This window comes from Engystomops pustulosus, chromosome 1 (genome assembly GCF_040894005.1).
Source record: "Engystomops pustulosus chromosome 1, aEngPut4.maternal, whole genome shotgun sequence".
In the NCBI taxonomy this organism is placed as follows: Eukaryota; Metazoa; Chordata; class Amphibia; order Anura; family Leptodactylidae; genus Engystomops; species Engystomops pustulosus.
The window spans coordinates 4665760-4693745 of NC_092411.1; the positions used below are offsets into that span (position 1 = coordinate 4665760).

At 50.7% G+C, this 27986-nt stretch overlaps 2 protein-coding genes across 7 annotated transcripts; one reads left to right on the top strand and one right to left on the bottom strand.

Annotated features, from left to right (window-relative positions):
* Positions 1–535: 535 nt before the first annotated feature.
* Positions 536–3260, bottom strand: NUDT2 (nudix hydrolase 2). 3 transcript variants are annotated; one of them, XM_072132814.1, is made up of 3 exons: positions 3040–3260; positions 2091–2216; positions 536–957 (listed from the first exon to the last, which is right to left on the bottom strand). In XM_072132814.1, the coding sequence occupies exons 1-3, from the start codon at positions 3068–3070 to the stop codon at positions 638–640; spliced, it is 477 nt and encodes a 158-aa protein (XP_071988915.1). In that variant the 5' UTR covers positions 3071–3260; the 3' UTR covers positions 536–637. The 3 variants fall into 3 exon arrangements, with proteins under 3 accessions (XP_071988915.1, XP_071988916.1, XP_071988914.1); XM_072132815.1 differs by having other exon boundaries at positions 2948–3046; XM_072132813.1 differs by lacking the exon at positions 3040–3260 and adding an exon at positions 2497–2895.
* KIF24 (kinesin family member 24) lies at positions 3135–27828 on the top strand. 4 transcript variants are annotated; one of them, XM_072132812.1, is made up of 13 exons: positions 3135–3244; positions 11852–12418; positions 13916–14105; positions 19703–19800; positions 20891–21106; positions 21387–21474; positions 21958–22079; positions 22198–22303; positions 22566–22637; positions 23197–23306; positions 24517–26562; positions 26688–26781; positions 27620–27828. In XM_072132812.1, exons 2-13 carry the CDS (start codon positions 11868–11870, stop codon positions 27785–27787), a joined length of 3861 nt encoding a protein of 1286 aa, XP_071988913.1. In that variant the 5' UTR covers positions 3135–3244; positions 11852–11867; the 3' UTR covers positions 27788–27828. The 4 variants fall into 4 exon arrangements, with proteins under 4 accessions (XP_071988913.1, XP_071988909.1, XP_071988910.1 ...); XM_072132808.1 differs by lacking the exon at positions 3135–3244 and adding an exon at positions 3332–3468; XM_072132809.1 differs by lacking the exon at positions 3135–3244 and adding an exon at positions 3353–3534.
* Positions 27829–27986: the final 158 nt, after the last annotated feature.

The window sequence follows — 27986 nt, forward strand, 5'->3', positions numbered from 1 at the left end:
CAGTCTATGAGGATGAGGGGGACACAAGAGCTTACAGTCTATGAGGATGAGGGGGGACACAAGAGCTTACAGTCTATGAGGATGAAGGGAAGACACAAGAGCTTACAGTCTATGAGGATGAAGGGATGACACAAGAGCTTACAGTCTATGAGGATGAGGGGGTGACAAGAGCTTACAGTCTATGAGGATGAGGGGGTGACAAGAGCTTACAGTCTATGAGGATGAGGGGGGGACACAAGAGCTTACAGTCTATGAGGATGAGGGGGTGACACAAGAGCTTACAGTCTATGAGGATGAGGGGGACACAAGAGCTTACAGTCTATGAGGATGAAGGGGGGGCACAATAGGTGAGGGTTTTATCATGAACATTCATCTGCTCCTCCTGTGATCTATTGTTTACTATGGGACAAGCTGATGCTGACCCGCTAAGACCTGCCGAAACATTGAATTTCTTGGCTCAACCCCAGCACCAGCTTATACTATAACCAGTGCAGCAATTACATACAATGTTTCTGACAATATAAAACCACGAAGCTTCTTCATCTTCATCTTCTAGTTTTTATTATTTCATCAATTTAAAAAATTTGAGACCAAAAAAATCCTTACAATCAGTTACTATAACACAATGAATACACCATCAGGGTTGCGTCTGTCCCTGCAGGAAGTGCTGAGCCTCTTTCAGTGTATCCTGCATGTCCTGGTATCCGACGAGGGCACAGGCGTCCTGCAGACGCAGCCAGCGATAGTCCTGGTGCTCGTCCGAGAGCTTCACCTGCGCGCTTCCATCCATCAGCTCCCCCAGCCAGTAGATGACCGTCTTTGGCTTGTTGTTCACATTGTAATTTAACTCCTTCCTGAATCCATCCACAATGCGGAAGTGATTGTGCTGCAGCCCGGCCTCCTCCTCCGTCTCACGCAACGCCGTCGTCATGTCATCCTCTCCAGGGTCCACATGGCCTTGGGGAGAAATTTTCAAAAACTAATAATGCAGACCCCCCCCAAGTGAATACAAAAATATGGCAATGGAGACCTACAGTCTAGACATGAAATAATGTAACAGGCCACAGTCCCGACAAAACAAACACTCACCTCTCATCAAACTTCTGGGTCCGGATATTGGGAAACTCCCCGCCTCAGTATGCTCTTTGTTCCTCCTACCCTGACTTGTTCGGCGCGCAGCTCCTCATAGCTGCGTCTGAGTAGCCGGAGTTCCGAAGCCGGTGCTACTGTACAATGCCAGAACTGCGGCTTCTCAGACGAAGGCGCGCAGCTACGAGGAAGATGTCTGGGTAGGAGGAACAACGAGGCTACTGGGGCGTGGAGTAGCCGCGACGTGTAGCCTCAGCTCCGGCTACTCCACACCCCAGTAGCCTCTTTAGAAAATTTACATATTAGGGTATTAAAGTTTTTAAAAAGATAGCCGGGACGTGGGGATTAGCTCTAAAAAGGGCTATCCTCACGTCCAATAGAGGCACCTACCACCCGATCTACCTTTATAGGTAGAATCGTAGTGGTAGGTTCCTACATCATGTCATTGGGCTTTGGAAGAGTCATGCTTGATGTTAAGGGAGCTGCCTTACAAGGTAGCTAAGAGGTGTGGGTTTCCTTGTCCTATCTAGGAAAACTAATTTGCATATCTCCCAGGGTCCTGATATTGGTGCATACTATCAGCAGAAGAGTGGCGCCTAAAGCAGGATAGGACCCCAAAGCTGTTACACTGTGTCCTCTCCCCTACAGTAATCTCACAAAGTAAGAGGGGGAAGTGCTCTTGGATAGTGTAACAGTCTGCGAAGCAATGGCGCGGAAGGGCTCTAATATTGGGTGTGGGAGGTGCAGACAGGCCTGGGTTATCATTGGAGATTTATCTACAGGCCAGCAATGGAGAGAAGCTACAATGAATATTGTCCTTCTTTGTAGTGAATTGGTGTCATGGTGAAAAGTTTTGCTATTCCTGCCCCATAACACGACACCTCCTGCCCCCCACAGCGTACGGCGAGACTTAGCCTCCAGGACCATAGAGGATATTTTCTGGTTCCTAACTCTTCTTTTACACCCAATGAGCTTTCTCGCTCTCCAGGCCATGTTCTCACCTTTGGGAGGAGTCCAGTGATGGATCCCATAAGACGTCTGAAGGAGCAGGAACTCGATGTCACTGGCAGCGGCGCCGGTGACCCTCCGGAAGATGATGAGACCGCACGCCCGGAGCGCCATGGACTCTGCAACCCAATCATACGGATAAGGAGAAGATGAGCGCAGGCTCACAACAGATGTATAACATCTACCGTACATTAACCAATCCCTTTAAATAGGCGGCTCAGATTGGATCAGCGTCGTATGAGCCCGACTATTTCCTGACTCCTTCCCATTGGAAGAATTTAGGGGAGAGAAGGATCGGACATATTGAATGTTACATGCACAATCAATTATTTCTCCGGTGAGAAAGCTGCTGTTTGGATTCAGAGGCTCTGAGTGCAGATGATCGGACCCAACATTTACCTTCACGTTTCGCCTGTGCGACCCGTTCATGTTTCTGGATTGGTGATTGAGCAGCCAATTCGGTGTATCGATGCATGTAGTAACTACCTGTGGCTATCACTGACCGAGCGGTCCGACTGATAATCTGGCAACGCAACACCGAACCCCAATGTAAACTTCTGGTCCCCCGATCTCTACCTGGATGCAATATTGCCTGGCAACTGCTTTCAAAATCTCTGCTTGCTGTCAGTGAAAGGAACGTCTGTTATTTATAGCCACTGGCGGATAATATTACACAGCAGCTTCATATCTTGTCCTTTATGTATAAGGATCCCGGTTATACTGTATAGATGGGCTGCTACTTGTAGTCCCACACACAGATGCATGATGTCTGACTGATAATATTCTGTAGGGGGCTCCATAGGTATTGGCACTACACTGATGCTGGGTTGAGGGCAGCTTCCCCTCACACCTGGATCCATTCACACTGGATGGAGTCATCCCCTTCCGCATATCACAATCTATGGAGGGAGATGTGATTGTAGTCGCAGTTTCCATACATACCCAGGGGGGAAAAAAAATCTGCACTGCGCATGCGCCGCCGGAACCCGGGCGCGTCGTGCTCAAGCAGCGCCTGTCACGTGACGCAGCGCGGCGGCCATTTTACTTGTGGGCAACTGGAAAACGGTTCATGTTTTTAGGTTTATTGCAAACGAAAGCGGCGCCTGTACCGGGCGCGTCCTATCTGGTGATGTGAGCGGAGGAGAAGGTAAAACTGCCGTATATAGAGAGGGAAGGTGTTATAGTCACGTGTGTATAGTATTAGTCCCCGCCCTAGAGCGCTGGGATTGGCTGGGCTGGGGCCGTGTTGTTATGGAGACGGGAACAGCTGTGCTGCCGCTGACGGTTGGAGGTAGAGCGGGAGAAGAGACGGAAGACCCGGGGACAGAGCGGCCGGAGCAGCGAGAGGAGCGGGGGACAGAGCGGCCGGAGGTGAGGGGAGACCCGGGGACAGAGCGGCCGGAGCAGCGAGAGGAGCGGGTGACAGAGCGGCCGGAGGTGAGGGGAGACCCGGGGACCGAGCGGCCGGAGGTGAGGGGAGACCCGGGGACAGAGCGGCCGGAGGTGAGGGGAGACCCGGGGACAGAGCGGCCGGAGGTGAGGGGAGACCCGGGGACAGAGCGGCCGGAGGTGAGGGGAGACCCGGGGACAGAGCGGCCGGAGGTGAGGGGAGACCCGGGGACAGAGCGGCCGGAGGTGAGGGGAGACCCGGGGACAGAGCGGCCGGAGGTGAGGGGAGACCCGGGGACAGAGCGGCCGGAGGTGAGGGGAGACCCGGGGACAGAGGGGCCGGAGGTGAGGGGAGACCCGGGGACAGAGCGGCCGGAGGTGAGGGGAGACCCGGGGACAGAGCGGCCGGAGGTGAGGGGAGACCCGGGGACAGAGGGGCCGGAGGTGAGGGGAGACCCGGGGACAGAGGGGCCGGAGGTGAGGGGAGACCCGGGGACAGAGGGGCCGGAGGTGAGGGGAGACCCGGGGACAGAGGGGCCGGAGGTGAGGGGAGACCCGGGGACAGAGCGGCCGGAGGTGAGGGGAGACCCGGGGACAGAGCGGCCGGAGGTGAGGGGAGACCCGGGGACAGAGCGGCCGGAGGTGAGGGGAGACCCGGGGACAGAGCGGCCGGAGGTGAGGGGAGACCCGGGGACAGAGCGGCCGGAGGTGAGGGGAGACCCGGGGACAGAGGGGCCGGAGGTGAGGGGAGACCCGGGGACCGAGCGGCCGGAGGTGAGGGGAGACCCGGGGACAGAGCGGCCGGAGGTGAGGGGAGACCCGGGGACAGAGGGGCCGGAGGTGAGGGGAGACCCGGGGACAGAGCGGCCGGAGGTGAGGGGAGACCCGGGGACAGAGCGGCCGGAGGTGAGGGGAGACCCGGGGACAGAGGGGCCGGAGGTGAGGGGAGACCCGGGGACAGAGGGGCCGGAGGTGAGGGGAGACCCGGGGACAGAGCGGCCGGAGGTGAGGGGAGACCCGGGGACAGAGCGGCCGGAGGTGAGGGGAGACCCGGGGACAGAGCGGCCGGAGGTGAGGGGAGACCCGGGGACAGAGCGGCCGGAGGTGAGGGGAGACCCGGGGACAGAGCGGCCGGAGGTGAGGGGAGACCCGGGGACAGAGCGGCCGGAGGTGAGGGGAGACCCGGGGACAGAGCGGCCGGAGGTGAGGGGAGACCCGGGGACAGAGCGGCCGGAGGTGAGGGGAGACCCGGGGACAGAGCGGCCGGAGGTGAGGGGAGACCCGGGGACAGAGCGGCCGGAGGTGAGGGGAGACCCGGGGACAGAGCGGCCGGAGGTGAGGGGAGAAGGAGTGTTATATGTATATATACCTGCGGGGAAGCGGCGTAGATGTGTATAGACCGGCGGGGAAGCGGCGTAGATGTGTATAGACCGGCGGGGAAGCGGCGTAGATGTGTATAGACCGGCGGGGAAGCGGCGTAGATGTGTATAGACCGGCGGGGAAGCGGCGTAGATGTGTATAGACCGGCGGGGAAGCGGCGTAGATGTGTATAGACCGGCGGGGAAGCGGCGTAGATGTGTATAGACCGGCGGGGAAGCGGCGTAGATGTGTATAGACCGGCGGGGAAGCGGCGTAGATGTGTATAGACCGGCGGGGAAGCGGCGTAGACGTGTATAGACCGGCGGGGAAGCGGCGTAGACGTGTATAGACCGGCGGGGAAGCGGCGTAGACGTGTATAGACCGGCGGGGAAGCGGCGTAGACGTGTATAGACCGGCGGGGAAGCGGCGTAGACGTGTATAGACCGGCGGGGAAGCGGCGTAGACGTGTATAGACCGGCGGGGAAGCGGCGTAGACGTGTATAGACCGGCGGGGAAGCGGCGTAGACGTGTATAGACCGGCGGGGAAGCGGCGTAGACGTGTATAGACCGGCGGGGAAGCGGCGTAGACGTGTATAGACCGGCGGGGAAGCGGCGTAGACGTGTATAGACCGGCGGGGAAGCGGCGTAGACGTGTATAGACCGGCGGGGAAGCGGCGTAGACGTGTATAGACCGGCGGGGAAGCGGCGTAGACGTGTATAGACCGGCGGGGAAGCGGCGTAGACGTGTATAGACCGGCGGGGAAGCGGCGTAGACGTGTATAGACCGGCGGGGAAGCGGCGTAGACGTGTATAGACCGGCGGGGAAGCGGCGTAGACGTGTATAGACCGGCGGGGAAGCGGCGTAGACGTGTATAGACCGGCGGGGAAGCGGCGTAGACGTGTATAGACCGGCGGGGAAGCGGCGTAGACGTGTATAGACCGGCGGGGAAGCGGCGTAGACGTGTATAGACCGGCGGGGAAGCGGCGTAGACGTGTATAGACCGGCGGGGAAGCGGCGTAGACGTGTATAGACCGGCGGGGAAGCGGCGTAGACGTGTATAGACCGGCGGGGAAGCGGCGTAGACGTGTATAGACCGGCGGGGAAGCGGCGTAGACGTGTATAGACCGGCGGGGAAGCGGCGTAGACGTGTATAGACCGGCGGGGAAGCGGCGTAGACGTGTATAGACCGGCGGGGAAGCGGCGTAGATGTGTATAGACCGGCGGGGGAGACACTGGGGGAGAGGTGGTAGAGGAAGTATATATACACCTGAGGGGGAGAGGCTGCTGTGCTGTGAGGAGCAGGACCCTGTCATATAGATTGTTATAGGGTGTGTGACTGCTCCAAAATTTAAAGGAAGTTTTGCCACAGACTCCATCCTGATAAATTACCTATAGATCCAGGTATCAGTATCAACTTTTAAAATTATGCTAATGAGCCAGAAGGGCCACTAGGGGCTGTTACCAGAGTCCCTCTCTGCTGTAGCTTCACGGGCTGTTACACGGTCTCCCCCCTCAGCTCCCTCAGCACTTCCTCCTCCCTCTGCCTGATGTAATCTCACAGAATGGGAGGGGAAAGTGCTCCTGCACAGTGTAACAGCCTGTGAAGATACATGGAAGGTCTCTAGTCACGGCCTTCATGCACATTAGAATAATTATAAAAGTTGATTTTAGAAGGCAGGAGGCCATGGATAAGAAATATAAGAAGATGCCGCAGTCCCGGTGCCTGGATCTAGGAGTAATGTCCCCGGTTTGTCCTGTAACCTGCCTATTAGTACATTGTGCTGTAGTTATTCTCTGTATACATCACATCAGGGACAATGTATGTACTACACGCTGGTCACATATAGTCCGAGCATCTCTGTCCTCCCTGACATTACACACTGTGCAGCACATAACAGCATCGCCCTCCTCATCCTCACTTCTTCAATGGCCGCCATTCTGAACATTGCTCAGGGCACAACATGTGAATATATGATCATCCTGTAGAGAAAGTTAATAGATGTTAATGAGATTTCTGGAGAGATGTGTCGTAATAACTTTGTATGTTGTTAGTAGCAGCAGGACTGTGATGTAGGGATTTATATTCTAGGATTGTTGCTTTTCCTAGTGTACTAATGTCCTCACACTGCTGTGCTCTGTGCTCTCTGCAGCCAGTGTTATGTATTGTCCCTGGAGGAAATGTAGTGAAATGTGCCCATCACATGGCATCCTGTGCCCGGCTGTAAATGTTTTTTCCTAATTTCTGGAAGTATTTCCCAGCTATGACCCGAGTAGTGCCCCCTGCGGTCCCGTGCCCATCACGTGGCATCCTGTGCGGTCCCGTGCCCATCACGTGGCATCCTGTGCGGTCCCGTGCCCATCACGTGGCATCCTGTGCGGTCCCGTGCCCATCACGTGGCATCCTGTGCGGTCCCGTGCCCATCACGTGGCATCCTGTGCGGTCCCGTGCCCATCACGTGGCATCCTGTGCGGTCCCGTGCCCATCTTGTGGCATCCTGTGCGGTCCCGTGCCCATCTTGTGGCATCCTGTGCGGTCCCGTGCCCATCACGTGGCATCCTGTGCGGTCCCGTGCCCATCACGTGGCATCCTGTGCGGTCCCGTGCCCATCACGTGGCATCCTGTGCGGTCCCGTGCCCATCACGTGGCATCCTGTGCGGTCCCGTGCCCATCACGTGGCATCCTGTGCGGTCCCGTGCCCATCACGTGGCATCCTGTGCGGTCCTGTGCCCGGCTGTAGACATGGGCAGGGCTGGTGCAGTTGCTGTGGGGTGCAGCTGTCTCCGGCCTCAGCTGTGATCGGCTTAGCAGCAGGTTATAATGGGAACATGGATATAGTGGGGGTCACATAACAGGCGGTGCCCCGCGCCCGCAGCCTGATGCCCTGCATTCTCTGACGAGCTGGGGGTGTGCCGGGCCGGGGCGTCTTTCATCTCATCCGTCACCCTGCAGTGAAAACCTTCATAACCTCCTTTCATCTGCGTCCTAATTCACACCTATGTGTCCGCCCTCCCCTGCCCCGATCCTCTGGGTGCTCCCTGTACTGACTCACAGACAACTGATCGAGGTCTGTAAGAGGAATCCATGAAGCTGCTGCAGAGTCTTCTTTCTGCCCTGAGCTGAAATACTCTGCGCTGCTGTGGGTGCCCTGCGCTCTGCAAGCTGCTGCTTTGCTGGAAACATAAGACACAAGTTTCCCATTCTCTCTCTATTAATATTGATGCTGCCGGGGCGTGGGTGGGGGACAGCTGTCAGGCTGTGTGATAAGTGACGCCGTGATGGGAGCTGCTGCTGTAGTTTGGAGCAGTGTAAAAATACACCCAGACAATTACCCCCACCCCCCACCCCCACCTACCTTCCATCATCAGGGTCCCGACCTTTAGTGACCTGGAGCAGCTGCCGACCCTATAGTAATAGTGTAATATGTAAGGAAGAACTTCCAGTATACAGACCGTGTAACTCATTACATGAATAGTGATCCTGTATTATACCCCAGAGCTGCACTCACTATTCTGCTGCTGGTGCAGTCACTGTGTACATACATGACATTACTTATCCTGTACTGATCCTGAGTTACATCCTGTATTATACCCCAGAGCTGCACTCACTATTCTGCTGCTGGTGCAGTCACTGTGTACATACATGACATTACTTATCCTGTACTGATCCTGAGTTACATCCTGTATTATCCTCCAGAGCTGCACTCACTATTCTGCTGCTGGTGCAGTCACTGTGTACATACATGACATTACTTATCCTGTACTGATCCTGAGTTACATCCTGTATTATACCCAGAGCTGCACTCACTATTCTGCTGCTGGTGCAGACACTGTGTACATACATGACATTACTTATCCTGTACTGATCCTGAGTTACATCCTGTATTATTCTCCAGAGCTGCACTCACTATTCTGCTGCTGGTGCAGTCACTGTGTACATACATGACATTACTTATCCTGTACTGATCCTGAGTTACATCCTGTATTATACCCCAGAGCTGCACTCACTATTCTGCTGCTGGTGCAGTCACTGTGTACATACATGACATTACTTATCCTGTACTGATCCTGAGTTACATCCTGTATTATACCCCAGAGCTGCACTCACTATTCTGCTGGTGGTGCAGTCACTGTGTACATACATGACATTACTTATCCTGTACTGATCCTGAGTTACATCCTGTATTATACCCCAGAGCTGCACTCACTATTCTGCTGCTGGTGCAGTCACTGTGTACATACATGACGTTACTTATCCTGTACTGATCCTGAGTTACATCCTGTATTATACCCCAGAGCTGCACTCACTATTCTGCTGGTGGTGCAGTCACTGTGTACATACATGACATTACTTATCCTGTACTGATCCTGAGTTACATCCTGTATTATACCCCAGAGCTGCACTCACTATTCTGCTGGTGCAGTCACTGTGTACATACATGACATTACTTATCCTGTACTGATCCTGAGTTACATCCTCTATTATACTCCAGAGCTGCACTCACTATTCTGCTGCTGGTGCAGTCACTGTGTACATACATGACATTACTTATCCTGTACTGATCCTGAGTTACATCCTGTATTATACCCCAGAGCTGCACTCACTATTCTGCTGGTGCAGTCACTGTGTACATACATGACATTACTTATCCTGTACTGATCCTGAGTTACATCCTCTATTATACTCCAGAGCTGCACTCACTATTCTGCTGCTGGTGCAGTCACTGTGTACATACATGACATTACTTATCCTGTACTGATCCTGAGTTAAATCCTGTATTATACCCCAGAGCTGCACTCACTATTCTGCTGCTGGTGCAGTCACTGTGTATATACATGACATTACTTATCCTGTACTGATCCTGAGTTACATCCTGTATTATACCCCAGAGCTGCACTCACTATTCTGCTGCTGGTGCAGTCACTGTGTACATACATGACATTACTTATTCTGTACTGATCCTGAGTTACATCCTGTATTATACCCCAGAGCTGCACTCACTATTCTGCTGCTGGTGCAGTCACTGTGTACATACATGACATTACTTATCCTGTACTGATCCTGAGTTACATCCTGTATTATACCCCAGAGCTGCACTCACTATTCTGCTGCTGGTGCAGTCACTGTGTACATACATGACATTACTTATCCTGTACTGATCCTGAGTTACATCCTGTATTATACCCCAGAGCTGCACTCACTATTCTGCTGGTGGTGCAGTCACTGTGTACATACATGACATTACTTATCCTGTACTGATCCTGAGTTACATCCTGTATTATACCCCAGAGCTGCACTCACTATTCTGCTGGTGGTGCAGTCACTGTGTACATACATGACATTACTTATCCTGTACTGATCCTGAGTTACATCCTGGATTATACCCCAGAGCTGCACTCACTATTCTGCTGCTGGTGCAGTCACTGTGTACATACATGACATTACTTATCCTGTACTGATCCTGAGTTACATCCTGGATTATACCCCAGAGCTGCACTCACTATTCTGCTGCTGGTGCAGTCACTGTGTACATACATGACATTACTTATCCTGTACTGATCCTGAGTTACATCCTGGATTATACCCCAGAGCTGCACTCACTATTCTGCTGCTGGTGCAGTCACTGTGTACATACATGACATTACTTATCCTGTACTGATCCTGAGTTACATCCTGGATTATACCCCAGAGCTGCACTCACTATTCTGCTGCTGGTGCAGTCACTGTGTACATACATGACATTACTTATCCTGTACTGATCCTGAGTTACATCCTGTATTATACCCCAGAGCTGCACTCACTATTCTGCTGCTGGTGCAGTCACTGTGTACATACATGACATTACTTATCCTGTACTGATCCTGAGTTACATCCTGTATTATACCCCAGAGCTGCACTCACTATTCTGCTGCTGGTGCAGTCACTGTGTACATACATGACATTACTTATCCTGTACTGATCCTGAGTTACATCCTGTATTATACCCCAGAGCTGCACTCACTATTCTGCTGCTGGTGCAGTCACTGTGTACATACATGACATTACTTATCCTGTACTGATCCTGAGTTACATCCTGTATTATACTCCAGAGCTGCACTCACTATTCTGCTGCTGGTGCAGTCACTGTGTACATACATGACATTACTTATCCTGTACTGATCCTGAGTTACATCCTGTATTATACTCCAGAGCTGCACTCACTATTCTGCTGCTGGTGCAGTCACTGTGTACATACATGACATTACTTATCCTGTACTGATCCTGAGTTACATCCTGTATTATACTCCAGAGCTGCACTCACTATTCTGCTGCTGGTGCAGTCACTGTGTACATACATGACATTACTTATCCTGTACTGATCCTGAGTTACATCCTCTATTATACTCCAGAGCTGCACTCACTATTCTGCTGGTGCAGTCACTGTGTACATACATGACATTACTTATCCTGTACTGATCCTGAGTTACATCCTCTATTATACTCCAGAGCTGCACTCACTATTCTGCTGGTGCAGTCACTGTGTACATACATGACATTACTTATCCTGTACTGATCCTGAGTTACATCCTGTATTATACCCCAGAGCTGCGCTCACTATTCTGCTGCTGGTGCAGTCACTGTGTACATACATGACATTACTTATCCTGTACTGATCCTGAGTTACATCCTGTATTATACCCCAGAGCTGCACTCACTATTCTGCTGCTGGTGCAGTCACTGTGTACATACATGACATTACTTATCCTGTACTGATCCTGAGTTACATCCTGTATTATACTCCAGAGCTGCACTCACTATTCTGCTGCTGGTGCAGTCACTGTGTACATACATGACATTACTTATCCTGTACTGATCCTGAGTTACATCCTGTATTATACTCCAGAGCTGCACTCACTATTCTGCTGCTGGTGCAGTCACTGTGTACATACATGACATTACTTATCCTGGTTTCTATTGGGTTATTGATGTGTCTGATCAGTAATGGGTGTTGTGTTTCTCCCCTGCAGAGCCGTCCTCCTGAACATGGCCTCCTGTCTCCTGGAGTGCCTCTGCGAGGCTGAGCTGGACCAGTACTACCCGCACTTTGTAGCTCTTGGACTTCAGAAGATTGAGGAATTGGCCAAGGTGACGATGAGGGATTACTCCAAGCTGGGCGTGCACTGCATGGAGGACCGCAAACGCCTCTTCCAGCTGATTAAGATCATCCAGAGCGTGGCAGCTGAGGACAGCAGTGACAGCCGGACCCCCCCACTACAGCCGGGCTGCGTCTACCTCCAGCCCCCCAGTAACTCCTCCAGCACCCGCAGACAGCTGCACTTTGATATCTTCGATACAGACAGAAACGCATTTCCCTCCTCCCTGTCTTATCCCATGAAGCATCCAGCTAATTTCTGTGAGACATTAACCCTTGCCGACCACAACCCTCAGACTATGAAGGGAGAGGAGAGTGTCAGCTCATCGGCCGACGAGTCCAGCCTGAAAGCCATGGACCCTGGAGACAGCGAGGGCCCCATCATACACAGAGTAATGCATGTGTCCGGATACAACTATGGTGTCCCACAGACATGCACACGGTGGGTTAAGGAGATGCTGGGGGTTATACTTCTTATATGGACCGCCGATGCTTATGCAAACGTTTGTGCCCCCTTTTATAGAGATGTTTTCTGATGATTTGCATATGAGTATTTATCTATCTATGTATTATCTGTCTATTAAGCCGGCAACCAACCAATGCAAAAATGTAAAATATATCGCCTTATTAACCCCTTCCCACACCCGGTACATCATAGGATGCAGGTAGTTCCCGCACCTTGACGTAGAGTTGCGTCATGGTGATTGCTCGGGCTCAGAAGCCACAGGATTCCAGCAGGGCACGGAGGTGCCGATCATTGCCATAGCAAACCTGAGGTCCGATAAGGACCCCTGGGCTGCCTTCAGTAGCAGCCTGTTAGGATGATGCTGAATGCATAGGCTGACATTAGTGAACAAGTCAACATATGGACACACTGCCTGGCGTCCTGCCTGCTTCCCGCTGGCACAGCAAGTGGCCACGTCTGCGCCGCAAACACAGGTGAGAAGTTTATTAGCCATTGCTGTGATGCTCCGCTATTGGTGAATTTCACGATTTAACCCCGCCCTGTGCTCTCTAGCGGCACCCCATGATAAAGATCTCTGTGGCTGAAACGTGCGTTGTTGTGGACGCCAGGCAGTGCGTCCAAATCCTAATCTCTCCCTTGTGCCCAGGTATAACCCTATTATTGTTTTGTGACACGCTCTGAGCACCATATTTATTGGATATTGGGGCTTATTACCTGGTATTCCAATATATTGCACTTCTTCCTGCCTTATGTTTTGCACTTTACCTGTAAATGTCCTGATTGATGGACACAATGAGGCTCATTTACTTACCCGGTCCTGTCGCGATCCCGCGATGCGTTGTCCGACAAGGATTCGGGTACTGCCGGGATTCACGAAGGTCGTGCGCCCGAGTTCCTGCAGGTGTCGCTGCTGCGTCGAGGTCCTCCGGAGTTCACCTTCTTCTTCCCGGTGCATGTGCGTGCCGATCTTGCAACACAAATTCTTTTTTACATTCCGCTGTTTTTCCGAATCCGTCAGGTTGTCCGACGGCCACGCCCCCCTGATTTCTGTCACGTGAAAGCCGGTGCCGTTGCACCGAAATCCGATTGCGTGCGCCAAAATCCCGGGGCAATTCGGCGCAAAACTGAAATCATCGGGAAACCCAACGAAAGTGCGTCGTTCACACCCTTGGTAAATGCGCTCCAGTGTCTGGATGTCTGTTGTTTGCTTTCCTCTTCCTGTATTTCATTGTCTACAATTTTAATAATTTGTTTAATAAAGTGAGATATTTTACATAATCCTATCTGGCTGTGGTTGGTGGGTTGTGTAGTTATCTCATGCGAGTTGTGGCATTTTGGCGCACACTTGTGCTTGACTTATCTTGTATTTTATTTTATATTTTTTCTGTGTGTGTGTAGGTTCCTTGCCATTAAAGCTGGAGGTGAAAAACCAATTTTAAGTGACTTTTTTTCTTCTTTTTTTTCATTGGACAGACCCTGCAGTGCGGACAAGGAGACCCCATGGACGGACAGTGATAAAATCCGAGTGTGCGTGCGGAAACGTCCGCTGGGGCTGAGGGAAGAGCGGCGCGGGGAAGCGAGTGTGGTGACTGTAGAAGACAAGGAGACCATCGCCATCTACGAGAGGAAAGAAGCTGTGAACCTGAAGGAGTATATTCTGCAGGTACCGACGTGGCCCAATACCGGACTAGATACCTGCAGATGTGAAATCCTTGCCCAGGAGTGAATGTGATGCGATTTACCTGCATCACTCGCATCACACACTTTCCTGAGTGTCTGAGCTCAGTTCTGGTCTCTAAGTGTTCAGGCCGGATATTCGGACAAGTGCTGGATGCGCTCGCTCGTGGCCAATAGACCTCCTAGAGTGAGACCATCAGTGTCCGTCCTCATGGGTCTAATGTGTAACGGGGCTTTTGGGGCTTTCTGATTAATTTGTTTATTTTTATATAAAGCTTTACTTTCCACTTTTTTACTTTTTGACATGTCCCCCCTATGATTGCTTGTTCATTACTGATCCTGAAATACGGTCACTTAATTGTCACCTTTTTGGGGTCTGCGATGTTGGGCGATCACTGATCATACAGCAATGGCTCATCCCAGGCTTATGTATTACATGTATTAACTAGATAAGTTAATAGTAATTATAATTTAATTTTTTTTATTCTGTGTTCTGTAGAGCCTTTTAGATTGTGGGGTTCCTCTACAAAGAAATAAGTCACTTTTCATAGTCATAAACCAACAGGAATCGGGGCACTAAGAAGAGCTCGCAATCTTTCCACTACACTTTAAGGAGATTTACCATCAAAATTCATAAGGGGGCACTTGTTCATAGATCCAGGCCCCCGTGACCTGGGAAATGCACTTATATTTGTTACCCCCGGCTTCCTTCCTTCTATTATCAACTTTTAAAATTATTCTAAAGAGCCTGAAGGGCTCCTGCTGTGGTTACCAGAGCCCCTCCGAGCTGTAGCTTCACAAGCCGTGCAGGAACACTCCTGGGAGAGACAGTGAACGGCCTGTGAAGATGGGGAAGGGCTCTCAGGAGCCCTTCAGGCTCATTAGCATAAGTATAGAAGTTGATTTTACAAGGAAGGAGGCCATGGATAACAGATATAAGAAGATACCGCAGTCCCGGTGCCTGGATCTATGAGTAATGTCCCTGGTTTATCAGGATGGAGTCTGATGGGAGATTTCCTTTAATAAGTTGTATTTTACAGCATGAGAAGTTTCTGCTTGTAGCGATGTGACGTCCCTCTATGAAACACTCTCCATGTAAGTCGTTACCTAAAAATCCAGCTCTGTAATCGAGGCCGTTATGGTCTATTGGAGACGACTGTGTTCAGGAGGAGGTAAAGGCACTAGTATAATAGTATAAATCAGGGACTGCTGCGTGTGCTCTGTGTCTCTCTACTCTCACATAGTATTGCCCCTGGTGATGAGACCTTATAGTAGGTCCTCCGTGGCCTCTTCACTGGGCGTCCTCCTCCTCCATCCTCCTATAGACCAGAGCAGATGTATAGTCCTCCATGGCCTCTTCACTGCTCCTCCTCCTCCATCCTCCTATAGACCAGAGCAGATGTATAGTCCTCCATGGCCTCTTCTCTGGTCCTCCTCCTCCATCCTCCTATAGACCAGAGCAGATGTATAGTCCTCCATGGCCTCTTCTCTGGTCCTCCTCCTCCATCCTCCTATAGACCAGAGCAGATGTATAGTCCTCCATGGCCTCTTCTCTGCTCCTTCTCCTCCTATAGACCAGAGCAGATGTATAGTCCTCCATGGCCTCTTCTCTGCTCCTTCTCCTCCTATAGACCAGAGCAGATGTATAGTCCTCCATGGCCTCTTCTCTGCTCCTCCTCCTCCTCCATCCTCCTATAGACCAGAGCAGATGTATAGTCCTCCATGGCCTCTTCACTGCTCCTCCTCCTCCATCCTCCTATAGACCAGAGCAGATGTATAGTCCTCCATGGCCTCTTCTCTGCTCCTCCTCCTCCTCCATCCTCCTATAGACCAGAGCAGATGTATAGTCCTCCATGGCCTCTTCTCTGGTCCTCCTCCTCCATCCTCCTATAGACCAGAGCAGATGTATAGTCCTCCATGGCCTCTTCTCTGCTCCTTCTCCTCCTATAGACCAGAGCAGATGTATAGTCCTCCATGGCCTCTTCTCTGCTCCTTCTCCTCCTATAGACCAGAGCAGATGTATAGTCCTCCATGGCCTCTTCTCTGCTCCTCCTCCTCCTCCATCCTCCTATAGACCAGAGCAGATGTATAGTCCTCCATGGCCTCTTCACTGCTCCTCCTCCTCCATCCTCCTATAGACCAGAGCAGATGTATAGTCCTCCATGGCCTCTTCTCTGCTCCTCCTCCTCCTCCATCCTCCTATAGACCAGAGCAGATGTATAGTCCTCCATGGCCTCTTCTCTGGTCCTCCTCCTCCTCCATCCTCCTATAGACCAGAGCAGATGTATAGTCCTCCATGGCCTCTTCTCTGCTCCTTCTCCTCCTATAGACCAGAGCAGATGTATAGTCCTCCATGGCCTCTTTTCTGCTCCTCCTCCTCCTCCTCCATCCTCCTATAGACCAGAGCAGATGTATAGTCCTCCATGGCCTCTTCTCTGCTCCTCCTCCTCCTCCTCCATCCTCCTATAGACCAGAGCAGATGTATAGTCCTCCATGGCCTCTTCTCTGCTCCTTCTCCTCCTATAGACCAGAGCAGATGTATAGTCCTCCATGGCCTCTTCTCTGCTCCTTCTCCTCCTATAGACCAGAGCAGATGTATAGTCCTCCATGGCCTCTTCTCTGCTCCTTCTCCTCCTATAGACCAGAGCAGATGTATAGTCCTCCATGGCCTCTTCTCTGCTCCTCCTCCTCCATCCTCCTATAGACCAGAGCAGATGTATAGTCCTCCATGGCCTCTTCACTGCTCCTCCTCCTCCATCCTCCTATAGACCAGAGCAGATGTATAGTCCTCCATGGCCTCTTCTCTGCTCCTCCTCCTCCTCCATCCTCCTATAGACCAGAGCAGATGTATAGTCCTCCATGGCCTCTTCTCTGGTCCTCCTCCTCCTCCATCCTCCTATAGACCAGAGCAGATGTATAGTCCTCCATGGCCTCTTCTCTGCTCCTTCTCCTCCTATAGACCAGAGCAGATGTATAGTCCTCCATGGCCTCTTTTCTGCTCCTCCTCCTCCTCCTCCATCCTCCTATAGACCAGAGCAGATGTATAGTCCTCCATGGCCTCTTCTCTGCTCCTCCTCCTCCTCCATCCTCCTATAGACCAGAGCAGATGTATAGTCCTCCATGGCCTCTTCTCTGCTCCTTCTCCTCCTATAGACCAGAGCAGATGTATAGTCCTCCATGGCCTCTTTTCTGCTCCTCCTCCTCCTCCTCCATCCTCCTATAGACCAGAGCAGATGTATAGTCCTCCATGGCCTCTTCTCTGCTCCTCCTCCTCCTCCATCCTCCTATAGACCAGAGCAGATGTATAGTCCTCCATGGCCTCCTCTCTGCTCCTTCTCCTCCTATAGACCAGAGCAGATGTATAGTCCTCCATGGCCTCTTCTCTGCTCCTTCTCCTCCTATAGACCAGAGCAGATGCATAGTCCTCCATGGCCTCTTCTCTGCTCCTCCTCCTCCTCCTCCATCCTCCTATAGACCAGAGCAGATGTATAGTCCTCCATGGCCTCTTCACTGCTCCTCCTCCTCCATCCTCCTATAGACCAGAGCAGATGTATAGTCCTCCATGGCCTCTTCTCTGGTCCTCCTCCTCCATCCTCCTATAGACCAGAGCAGATGTATAGTCCTCCATGGCCTCTTCTCTGGTCCTCCTCCTCCTCCATCCTCCTATAGACCAGAGCAGATGTATAGTCCTCCATGGCCTCTTCTCTGGTCCTCCTCCTCCATCCTCCTATAGACCAGAGCAGATGTATAGTCCTCCATGGCCTCTTCTCTGCTCCTTCTCCTCCTATAGACCAGAGCAGATGTATAGTCCTCCATGGCCTCTTCTCTGCTCCTTCTCCTCCTATAGACCAGAGCAGATGTATAGTCCTCCATGGCCTCTTTTCTGCTCCTCCTCCTCCTCCTCCATCCTCCTATAGACCAGAGCAGATGTATAGTCCTCCATGGCCTCTTCTCTGCTCCTCCTCCTCCTCCATCCTCCTATAGACCAGAGCAGATGTATAGTCCTCCATGGCCTCTTCTCTGCTCCTTCTCCTCCTATAGACCAGAGCAGATGTATAGTCCTCCATGGCCTCTTCTCTGCTCCTCCTCCTCCTCCATCCTCCTATAGACCAGAGCAGATGTATAGTCCTCCATGGCCTCCTCTCTGCTCCTTCTCCTCCTATAGACCAGAGCAGATGTATAGTCCTCCATGGCCTCTTCTCTGCTCCTTCTCCTCCTATAGACCAGAGCAGATGTATAGTCCTCCATGGCCTCTTCTCTGGTCCTCCTCCTCCATCCTCCTATAGACCAGAGCAGATGTATAGTCCTCCATGGCCTCTTCTCTGCTCCTCCTCCATCCTCCTATAGACCAGAGCAGATGTATAGTCCTCCATGGCCTCTTCTCTGCTCCTCCTCCTCCTCCATCCTCCTATAGACCAGAGCAGATGTATAGTCCTCCATGGCCTCTTCTCTGGTCCTCCTCCTCCTCCATCCTCCTATAGACCAGAGCAGATGTATAGTCCTCCATGGCCTCTTCTCTGCTCCTTCTCCTCCTATAGACCAGAGCAGATGTATAGTCCTCCATTGCCTCTTCTCTGGTCCTCCTCCTCCATCCTCCTATAGACCAGAGCAGATGTATAGTCCTCCATGGCCTCTTCTCTGCTCCTTCTCCTCCTATAGACCAGAGCAGATGTATAGTCCTCCATGGCCTCTTCTCTGCTCCTTCTCCTCCTATAGACCAGAGCAGATGTATAGTCCTCCATGGCCTCTTTTCTGCTCCTCCTCCTCCTCCTCCATCCTCCTATAGACCAGAGCAGATGTATAGTCCTCCATGGCCTCTTCTCTGCTCCTCCTCCTCCTCCATCCTCCTATAGACCAGAGCAGATGTATAGTCCTCCATGGCCTCCTCTCTGCTCCTTCTCCTCCTATAGACCAGAGCAGATGTATAGTCCTCCATGGCCTCTTCTCTGCTCCTTCTCCTCCTATAGACCAGAGCAGATGTATAGTCCTCCATGGCCTCTTCTCTGCTCCTTCTCCTCCTATAGACCAGAGCAGATGTATAGTCCTCCATGGCCTCTTCTCTGGTCCTCCTCCTCCATCCTCCTATAGACCAGAGCAGATGTATAGTCCTCCATGGCCTCTTCTCTGCTCCTCCTCCATCCTCCTATAGACCAGAGCAGATGTATAGTCCTCCATGGCCTCTTCTCTGCTCCTCCTCCTCCATCCTCCTATAGACCAGAGCAGATGTATAGTCCTCCATGGCCTCCTCTCTGCTCCTTCTCCTCCTATAGACCAGAGCAGATGTATAGTCCTCCATGGCCTCTTCTCTGCTCCTTCTCCTCCTATAGACCAGAGCAGATGCATAGTCCTCCATGGCCTCTTCTCTGCTCCTCCTCCTCCTCCATCCTCCTATAGACCAGAGCAGATGTATAGTCCTCCACGGCCTCTTCTCTGCTCCTCCTCCTCCATCCTCCTATAGACCAGGGCAGATGTATAGTCCTATAATGGCTCCTGTATCATGTTGTAAGGCAGACATTGAGACCTGTACCATAACCCAGTCTCCCCCGTCATGCGTGACCCTCACCCGCTTCATTCTTCTTGCAGCACGTGTTTTATTTCGATGAGGTTTTCAGCGAGACGTTCACCAATCAGGATGTGTACATGAAGACGGCTCAGCCGCTCATCCAGCACGTGTTTAACGGGTAAGGGGCGTCCTAACATTTTGGGTTTTTTTCTCTTTATGGTGAGATGATATTTCATTTGTACCATCAGTAGATTGCGATGGATACACTAAAAACGGAGGCAAGCCCAAAGCCAAATGGTTCTGGTTCTGGAGTGTCTGTGAGCCTCGGGATGGATTCACATGTTCCGTCTGGATTGTGGAATGGAGTTTGACCCAATCTGTAAGGAGCACCCAGTATGTAAACAATACAGAACACTGGGTGCTAGTGACTTTACTGGAAACGAATATGTGATTGGGTCGAGCTCCGCTCACTCACATGCGCATTGTGTTTCTAAACAGAACGTGTGACTACAGCCTGAAGGTCATTGTCATTTACACAGCAGGAACTTCCACGACTGTCACCAGACTTCCACTAGTTAAACAACCGAACTCTCCTCTCAGGACGGGGATGAAATGTCCTTTCTCACCGTTTACCTATAAAAATAAAATCTCTGCCAAAGTCTTGTGACAACGAGCAGAGAAAAGTCGTATTTAAACTGAGATGAGTCACATTTAGAAGCTGGAGGATCACTTTAGACACTATCTACAGTTCTATAGCACCTAGAAATATGGCTGGTGTCATATTAAAGATAAGAACCTCGTGTTTTTGCATCCGGGTCTGTGAGCTACAGAACTGGAGATCTGCCACCCGTTCTCCTGATCACAGAACCACAAGCCTGATGTGGTCTGAAAGATGAGATTATTATCTTTAATATGACACCAAATGGATCTAGGTACCACGGTACAGAAGATGGGGGCGTCTGAAGTGACTTATTCCTTGCAGCCTCTAAACTTGGCTCATCTCTGGCGAAGTCTGACTCTCATCAGCTCATTATCTCATGACTTTGGAGATTTTATAAAGGTAAAATGGTGAGATTTCACATAAAGGGAATTTTAGACGGGATATTTCGCCCCCTGAGGGGCTGGTAATGGATAAAAATCTACTGACGGGTTCCCTTTAAATGTGTTTATGGATATCGGGGGCCCGTGCACAGAGGTTTTCCGGATGCTACTTTACTCTATCACCTCACTTGTCTTTAGGTTGATATATTCTTTTTATTTTTTTTTAGAGGAAACGCCACGTGTTTTGCTTATGGTCAGACAGGAGCGGGTAAGACCTACACCATGATCGGCAGCCCGAAAAACCCCGGACTCTACGCCTTGGCCGCTAAAGACATCTTCCAGCGACTGGAGACGAACCAGCAGAAGAAGGAGCAGTCTGTCTGGATCAGTTTCTACGAGATCTACTGTGGACAGCTGTATGACCTGCTGCATGGGAGGAAAAGGTGAGTGCACCCTGGTCACACAGTACAGAGGTCCCATGGCTATGGGTGGCTGCTTCTCTCATGTGGTGATGTTCAGATCTTCCATATTTCCAGTTTTGTAGGAATTGGATGAATCACTATAGTTTTATGGGATGTGTTTTGTAGCAGAGCTGGATCTTACAAGCCTCCTCCTCTGATGTCTCACAGATATTACTGCCGCCTCTGCTACATTTATTGGGTCTCTTCAATATTACACATTACCAAGTGTCAGATAATAAAGTATTACATCATCTTCCTATAGACTCTACGCGAGAGAAGATGGGAAGCGCGTCGTGCAGGTCGTGGGATTGCGGGAAGTTCAAGTCAGTAGCGTGGATTTCCTCCTGGAGGTAAGAAACGTGACTTGCTGTCTAAATCTATCATCAAAATCCACCCTGATAAACCAGGGACACTTACTCATAGATCCAGGCACCGTGACTGTGGTAACCCTGTTATCAGCTTTTACATTTATGCCAATCAAATAGAAGGGCTCCTGGAGGTGTTACCAGAGCCCCACCAGGCTGTAATCTCACACAGTGGGAAGGAGAAGTGTTCCTGCACAGTGTAACAGCCTGTGAAGCTACAGCATGGAGGGGTTCTGGTAACACTACACAGAGATTTTACTGCAGCCTGTTCTTGCATATTTACCTGTACATCCAAATGGATAGAAGCGTCCAGGTGATCATGTCAGCCTCCTCCTTCAATGCCCTTGCTCAGTGTTAATGGTTGAACCCCTTGGCTCTCTCGCCACCTTGGGGCTTCTGACTCACCATTGGGGGGGATACAAAAAAATTACAACTGTGCATAAGGACTGGTTTCCATCTCTCTTTTAGGTGATTGTAAAGGGCAGCAGAGAGCGCAGCACCGGTGCCACGGGTGTGAATTCTGACTCTTCCCGCTCACATGCCGTCATTCAGATCCAGATCAAAGACGCCGGGAACCGCAAACTCGGCAGGTGAGGAGATGGGATGCAGCGATGTTGTAGAAGTTTCCTTCTGTCCACAGCTAGGAGGCGCTCACAGTGTACAGATTAATGCATCTTTACTGCACTAACCACCTCCTTCCCTCTCCAGAATGTCCTTCATTGATTTAGCCGGAAGTGAAAGAGCGTCTGATGCCCGCGAGTCCGATAAACAAACGAAAATGGAAGGAGCCGAGATAAACCAGAGCCTTCTGGCTGTAAGTCTGCAGCTCTCTGTACATTTACCACCGGGTGTCGCCTGCCACCCATAGGCACCCATGTCATCACATTCATCCCTATGTAAGATGATGCAGGGTGCAGCTGATCACTTGTTAGATGGTTGAGGGGACCTCCGGGTGCTGTCACATGTATCGTGTATACAAACGCAACGGACAGACTGATGCATCTTCCCCCCAATGTGACCGCAGCCTCAGGGCCTCGGGCTTTACCTCTATGTAATTGTGTCCTATTGTATCTCAGCTGAAGGAGTGTATCCGAGCGCTGGATCAGGAGCAGGCCCACACACCGTTCAGACAGAGCAAACTCACACAGGTAGGTCCAAATTCTGGACTGCAACCTACAGCATATGTTTGATAGAAAACCTGCAATTAAACTTTTGTTTCATTTCCTTATGGTTTATATCTCTAGATTTTATTTCCCACAATTCTCTTATCAATTCTGCTCCATTTAACAGATGGGGCCTTATTGTTAGACGGGTTCTGGTCTTTAATGGGGATCTCCAGGCTATGCAAAGGTTAGGTCACTGGTAGCAGGATATTAGGGGCAGGGGCGTAACTACAGGGGTAGCGGCCATAGCAGCTGCTGTGGGGTCGGCACCCGGGGTATCGGGTGTGAATATGCTGTAGGTGTGTATATGTGATGTGTGTATACAATGTGTGGGTGTATATGGCACTGTATGTATGTGTATATATTTATTAAAGGGGTCAGTGGGGTCTTATTCAGAAGTCTGCTATTCATTAAGACATCCCTTTTAAAATTGACAGCTTTCTGGATCTACACTTGTGAGTTTATAGACCGTTCGTTCTTGATCGGGTCATTTCTGATGGACGCTCTTAGAGACCTGTGATAATTTCTTCTGTCTCTTCTTTAGGTGCTGAAAGATTCCTTTATTGGAAACTCCAAGACCTGCATGATCGCCAACGTATCCCCGAGCCACGTGGCCACCGAGCACACGCTCAACACTCTGCGCTATGCAGACAGGTAGGTGGTCACGTGTTGCAGGTTACATAATGAAGGACCCGCTATCCCTATTGTGCATTGCAGTGGTGTCAGGTTTGCAGGCTCGTAGCCCTTAGAGAGGTTTTATAAGACATTACTAAGTTGTAGTAACTCCCAGCATCTGAGGGGGATTGCAGCGCTGCCATCCACTGTAACCTGTTACTCGTGGTACTAGTAAGGTGCTGCACACTGTAGTATCCGTGCCTGCGGTTCTGTGTGGAGGTCTGTCCAATCATCCTTGAAATCGCTTGTTTATCAATGATCTCCCTTGAACTGCATGTGACATTACATCTCTACAAGATCTGAGCATCCTAGAAAATACCACCTGAGGGTGCGCTCACACATCACTAATACTAAAAGTGTGAATGGGTGGAGCGGCTGATCATGTACTTTGCCTTCCCATTTAATTATATAAAAGCAGATGTAGATTGCCGAGCAAAGCGCTCTGGTATCTTCCGTCCATCCCATTCATAGAAGGAAGATCCCCAATTCTGCAATTGGTGAGGGTCCCAGCTGTAGGACCCTCACCGATTAGGAAGTTCTCCCCTATCCGGTGGAACAGGTACTGATCCCCTAAAGAAAGATGATCAGTAAGAGAGAATATATATACATTTAAGTGAAATTCATATGATTTTTTTTTTTTTTTTCTATTTTTAAATGAAATTTACCATCAGAATCCATCCTGATAAGCCAAGGACATTACTCATAGATCCAGTCACCGGGACTGTGGTATCTTATTATATGTGTTATCCATGGCCTCCTGCCTTTTAAACTTTTAAAATTATACTAATGAGCCCCAAGGCTCTTGGGGGTGTTACCTGAGCCCTCTCCATGCTGTAGCATCATTGCCTGTTACACTCTCCTCTTCCTCTGCCTAATGTAATCTCTCACAGTGGGAAGGGGGGGTCAGTGTAACAGCCTGTAAACCTGCAGCATGGAGGGGCTCTGGGAACCACCCCAGTAGCCTTTTAGGCTTATCAGCATAATTCTATTATAGTTGCTGTTAGAAGGAGGCCGTGAATAACAAATATAAGAAGATACCACAGTCTCGGTACCCGGATCTGTGATTTTGGATTTCATTTAAAGTGGCCGTTAAGATTCTAGAAGGTCTGGAAGATGTACGACCGTTTCACTAGAAAATAGCAAACAAAAAACTTGTATCATCACCTAAATTATGTTTGTTATTTTCTAGGGTAAAGGAGCTGAAAAAAGGAATGAAGTGCCCTGGATCCTGCACTGGTCGGGGCAGATCCGGTCCGTGTCTGTCACCAAAAAGAGGTCAGAATTCTCCTTCAGTCTTGGGTGAAAAAATATCTCCGAAAAAAGTAAAACTCGGACCTTCGGGCTCCTCGCCTACAATCGTTAAGCACAAATCCTGTCCATCCGTTTTCCATCCGTCCAATGTGCCCTTATCATCAACTCCAAAAATCTGCACCAAGCAAAACTCTGGGGGTAGAGGCTGCCCGACCCAGGCCTGGCTGCACCACACGACTCCTGTCAGGGGCGCAATAAAGACGAGCAGAAAGAAGAGCGAAAACCAGGAGAAGATCCCGACGCCCATGAATCCTCTAAACGTGAAGCACGACGCGGGCAATGAGCCAAAAGATGATCGCACCCGGCAGCCGTCACAGAGAGTCCAAGCCGTGCACCCTGTACAGAAGCAAATAGTATCCAAAAGTCGGGTGTTTACAGATGTGACGGCAAAATCAGGAGAGGGTAATGATGACCCCTCGTGCAGGAAGACAAGTGGGGAACACAAGGGTCTCCCAGCACAGAAGGAAAGAGAGGAACACTTGAGATACTATCACCAGCAGATCCAGCACCCTCCAATCCTGCTGCAGAAGCTGCACTACCAGCCACTGGAAAGGTTTCTGGATCAGTACAAGCCTCGGTCGGTCACGGTGGGTCACGTCAGGAGCTCGGCGACACAACGCGAAGGAACCCCACTAGAAGACCCCGACGACAGCGACTTTAGCGAAGACTCGTTCTCATTCACTTCCAACCAGAAGAAAGGGAGGAAAGAAGAGCTGGTCAGAGAGAGGCTTTCCTTCTTTCTGCACCAGAGTTCTCCAAGCCTGGAGATCAGGAAGGCGTCCGGCACCGGACAAGGACTCCAGGAATCAAGGGGGAACACAAGTACCTTAAACACCAAGTGTGGCTGCAGATTATCTGACCGAAAGAGAGCGGAGAACTGTGACCGCTCTACATGGAGCCCAGAAGACGAGTCCACCGATTCACGAGACTCCTCTGATATCAGCACCGCTCCAGAGAAGCCTTATTCTTCTCAGGAAGATCTGGACAACCATAAGAAGACCATAAAGGATTCACTGGTGTCTCGCCGGTCGTCTACTGACTTGCATCCATCACAAGAGAGATGTAGTGGAGCCGTCGCCTTAAATCTCTCTCCAGCACCAGGACCCAAGTCGCTAGAAGGAAGAAGTCCAGGTACAAATACCTCATCGGAGTCGTCCGTGATGGCTCCCCTTACCGTGTCGCTGCTAAAGGATAACTGGTCCATGGATACGAGCCATAACCTCGGGCCGCACGAACTCTCCGGGATCAACGATGAACCAAATTCAGCTGGAATCTTGGATGTTGGAGCTCACATGGAGGATCATTCTGTGGAGAAGAACTTATCGGATCTGGTGAAGAAAATGCTCCGATACAATGAGAGCTTACACATAGACAAGTCACAGCGCAGGGGTAAGGAGCGCTATCTGGACAGCAGCTACGAGTCCAGGTCCAGTGACGCTGGTTCCCCACACTTCCTGGTGCAGACGGGTTTGGCTGACACGAGTTCCTCTAGATCCGGACCTATAGGACAGTCGCCAGCATTCGCCAAAAATGACTCCTACAACATTAGCGACTCTTTTTTAGATTTTTCCCCTCTCCGGTGCAGGGATCAGGGGAGCCATTGTTATGACGCAGACACAGAGGACACCACTCAGAAAAGATCAGAAGATGCTACTCGGGACCCCCGGCCAGAATCGTCACCCTCCGCTGTCAGCCCCGGGCCGCCCCAGTCCAGCGCCGAGGACTCGGAAGACTCCTTTAAGCTGCCGCTAAGAGACGGTGAACTGGAACATCTCAAGAATCAACTTATTAACTGTATATTTGCCCATTGTGGTGCCAAGGAGAACCCGATACCGAGGCGTCCCCCTGACAGAGAAGAGCCAAGAACCGGCCCACTGCAGTCTCATGGGACCGGTCCGCAAGGGAAGACTCTGGAAAAGGCCCAGTAAGTAAAGTTGGTTATTGGGACGGGGGGAAGGAGGGTTGAGCTACTGAAGAGATGTGAAGATGCTGGAGGTTCTCCGCCCATGATCTCCGTCCCTTATATCTGTTGTGGTCTCTATTCTGCAGGCAGGCGGTGATTCAGGCCCACAGCATCCAGCTGTACGAGATGTCTGCTCTGTGCTCCCAGGAGGAGGCGCTGCTCCGTCACACATCCGCTGCTGTGAGTGCTTCTCTTCAGCTTTGCTCAAATCCTGATCCTTTGTCTTGTATAAAGAATTTTAGTGTAACTAAACTATACTCAGACAGATTCTTCTCATGAATAGCTTCTCCTGTCTGCACATTACAGTGCTTTCTGGCTGAGCTGGTCTTGTAATGCAGGGACAGAAGGCACAGGCACTTCCTGCTGGCAAGCTGCAGTGTGCAGAGACTTGCTCTACAAGCTACAGACAGATAAGGTCTTTATAGCAGGGGAAGGAGGTAAAGCAGAGCTGACTGCATGTTCCATTGATTAGGTAAGGCAGCAGAGCTGAGGGTGTCATTGTGTGTGATATCCATCTCATGACTCTGATCTCCTCTTTCTCTGTGTCAGATACTAGTAGAATGTTCAGAAGATAAATAATTGTATATAACCCTGTACCCTGATAATCTAAGCACATTGTTAGCTCAGAGCATTGCATAGCACAGAGGGATCATGAAGTGTCAGCTCAGAGAGTCAATCCGCTTTTTCTCCAGACTCGCACAGACAGCAGATAGTTTCTTATCTCCTTGCCGAATTATCAAGTGACTGTAAAGAGATGGCGATTTCACTTGATAAACTCGAAGTATGTAAGGAGTAAATCTTTAGCCTCCTCTCCTTATCTTTTTGTTGTGCGCAAACCTCATTCCTATATACTTCTCAGCCGGGGGGAAGGGATAAAATTGGACTCAGGATTTTTATCTTTAACCATTTGCTCCACTTGTCATTTTACCATTAAATTTTTTTATTTGCATAAATTTAGAAAAAATTTACTGAGCAAAACGCACCCCAATCCTGTCTGACGTCTTCATTTTGTTTCCAGGATTTCCAGGAATACGTGAAGAAGCTGGAGGAGATCCTGAGCCTCAAGTGCAAACACATAGAGAAGCTGAGAGCTCAGATGCAGAGGTTCCTGGATCACAAACCTGCAGAAGCGTCAGCTCTGCTGCCCACAGCCCAGAAGCTGGAGGACTGCCTGTGCTGCTCCTGATCTCACCCCCATTAAACTCCCAGCCCCGCTCAGGAATGAAACGGCCTGTTCATGTGAAATCTCATCCGTTCTCCTCCAAAATCATGTGACCTAGAGCAGAGAAGAGTCATATTTTACCTAAGATGAGTCATAGTCAGAGGCTGCAGGGGGGGATCACTTCAGATGCTATTATTTACTATATCATGCCAAAAGCATCGGT

What these genes read in the sequence shown, in the direction of transcription:
- NUDT2 (XM_072132813.1), bottom strand. Translation starts at nt 2,572, where the DNA reads ATGCATCGATACACCGAATTGGCTGCTCAATCACCAATCCAGAAACAT. An exon ending in CGCACAGGCGAAACGTGAAG is followed by an intron (nt 2,217 to 2,496) that starts GTAAATGTTGGG and finishes ATTGGGTTGCAG; the next exon opens with AGTCCATGGCGCTCCGGGCG. An exon ending in TCACTGGACTCCTCCCAAAG is followed by an intron (nt 958 to 2,090) that starts GTGAGAACATGG and finishes TTTCTCCCCAAG; the next exon opens with GCCATGTGGACCCTGGAGAG.
- KIF24 (XM_072132812.1), top strand. Translation starts at nt 11,868, where the DNA reads ATGGCCTCCTGTCTCCTGGAGTGCCTCTGCGAGGCTGAGCTGGACCAG. An exon ending in CTGCTGCATGGGAGGAAAAG is followed by an intron (nt 21,107 to 21,386) that starts GTGAGTGCACCC and finishes ATCTTCCTATAG; the next exon opens with ACTCTACGCGAGAGAAGATG. An exon ending in AAGACTCTGGAAAAGGCCCA is followed by an intron (nt 26,563 to 26,687) that starts GTAAGTAAAGTT and finishes TCTATTCTGCAG; the next exon opens with GCAGGCGGTGATTCAGGCCC.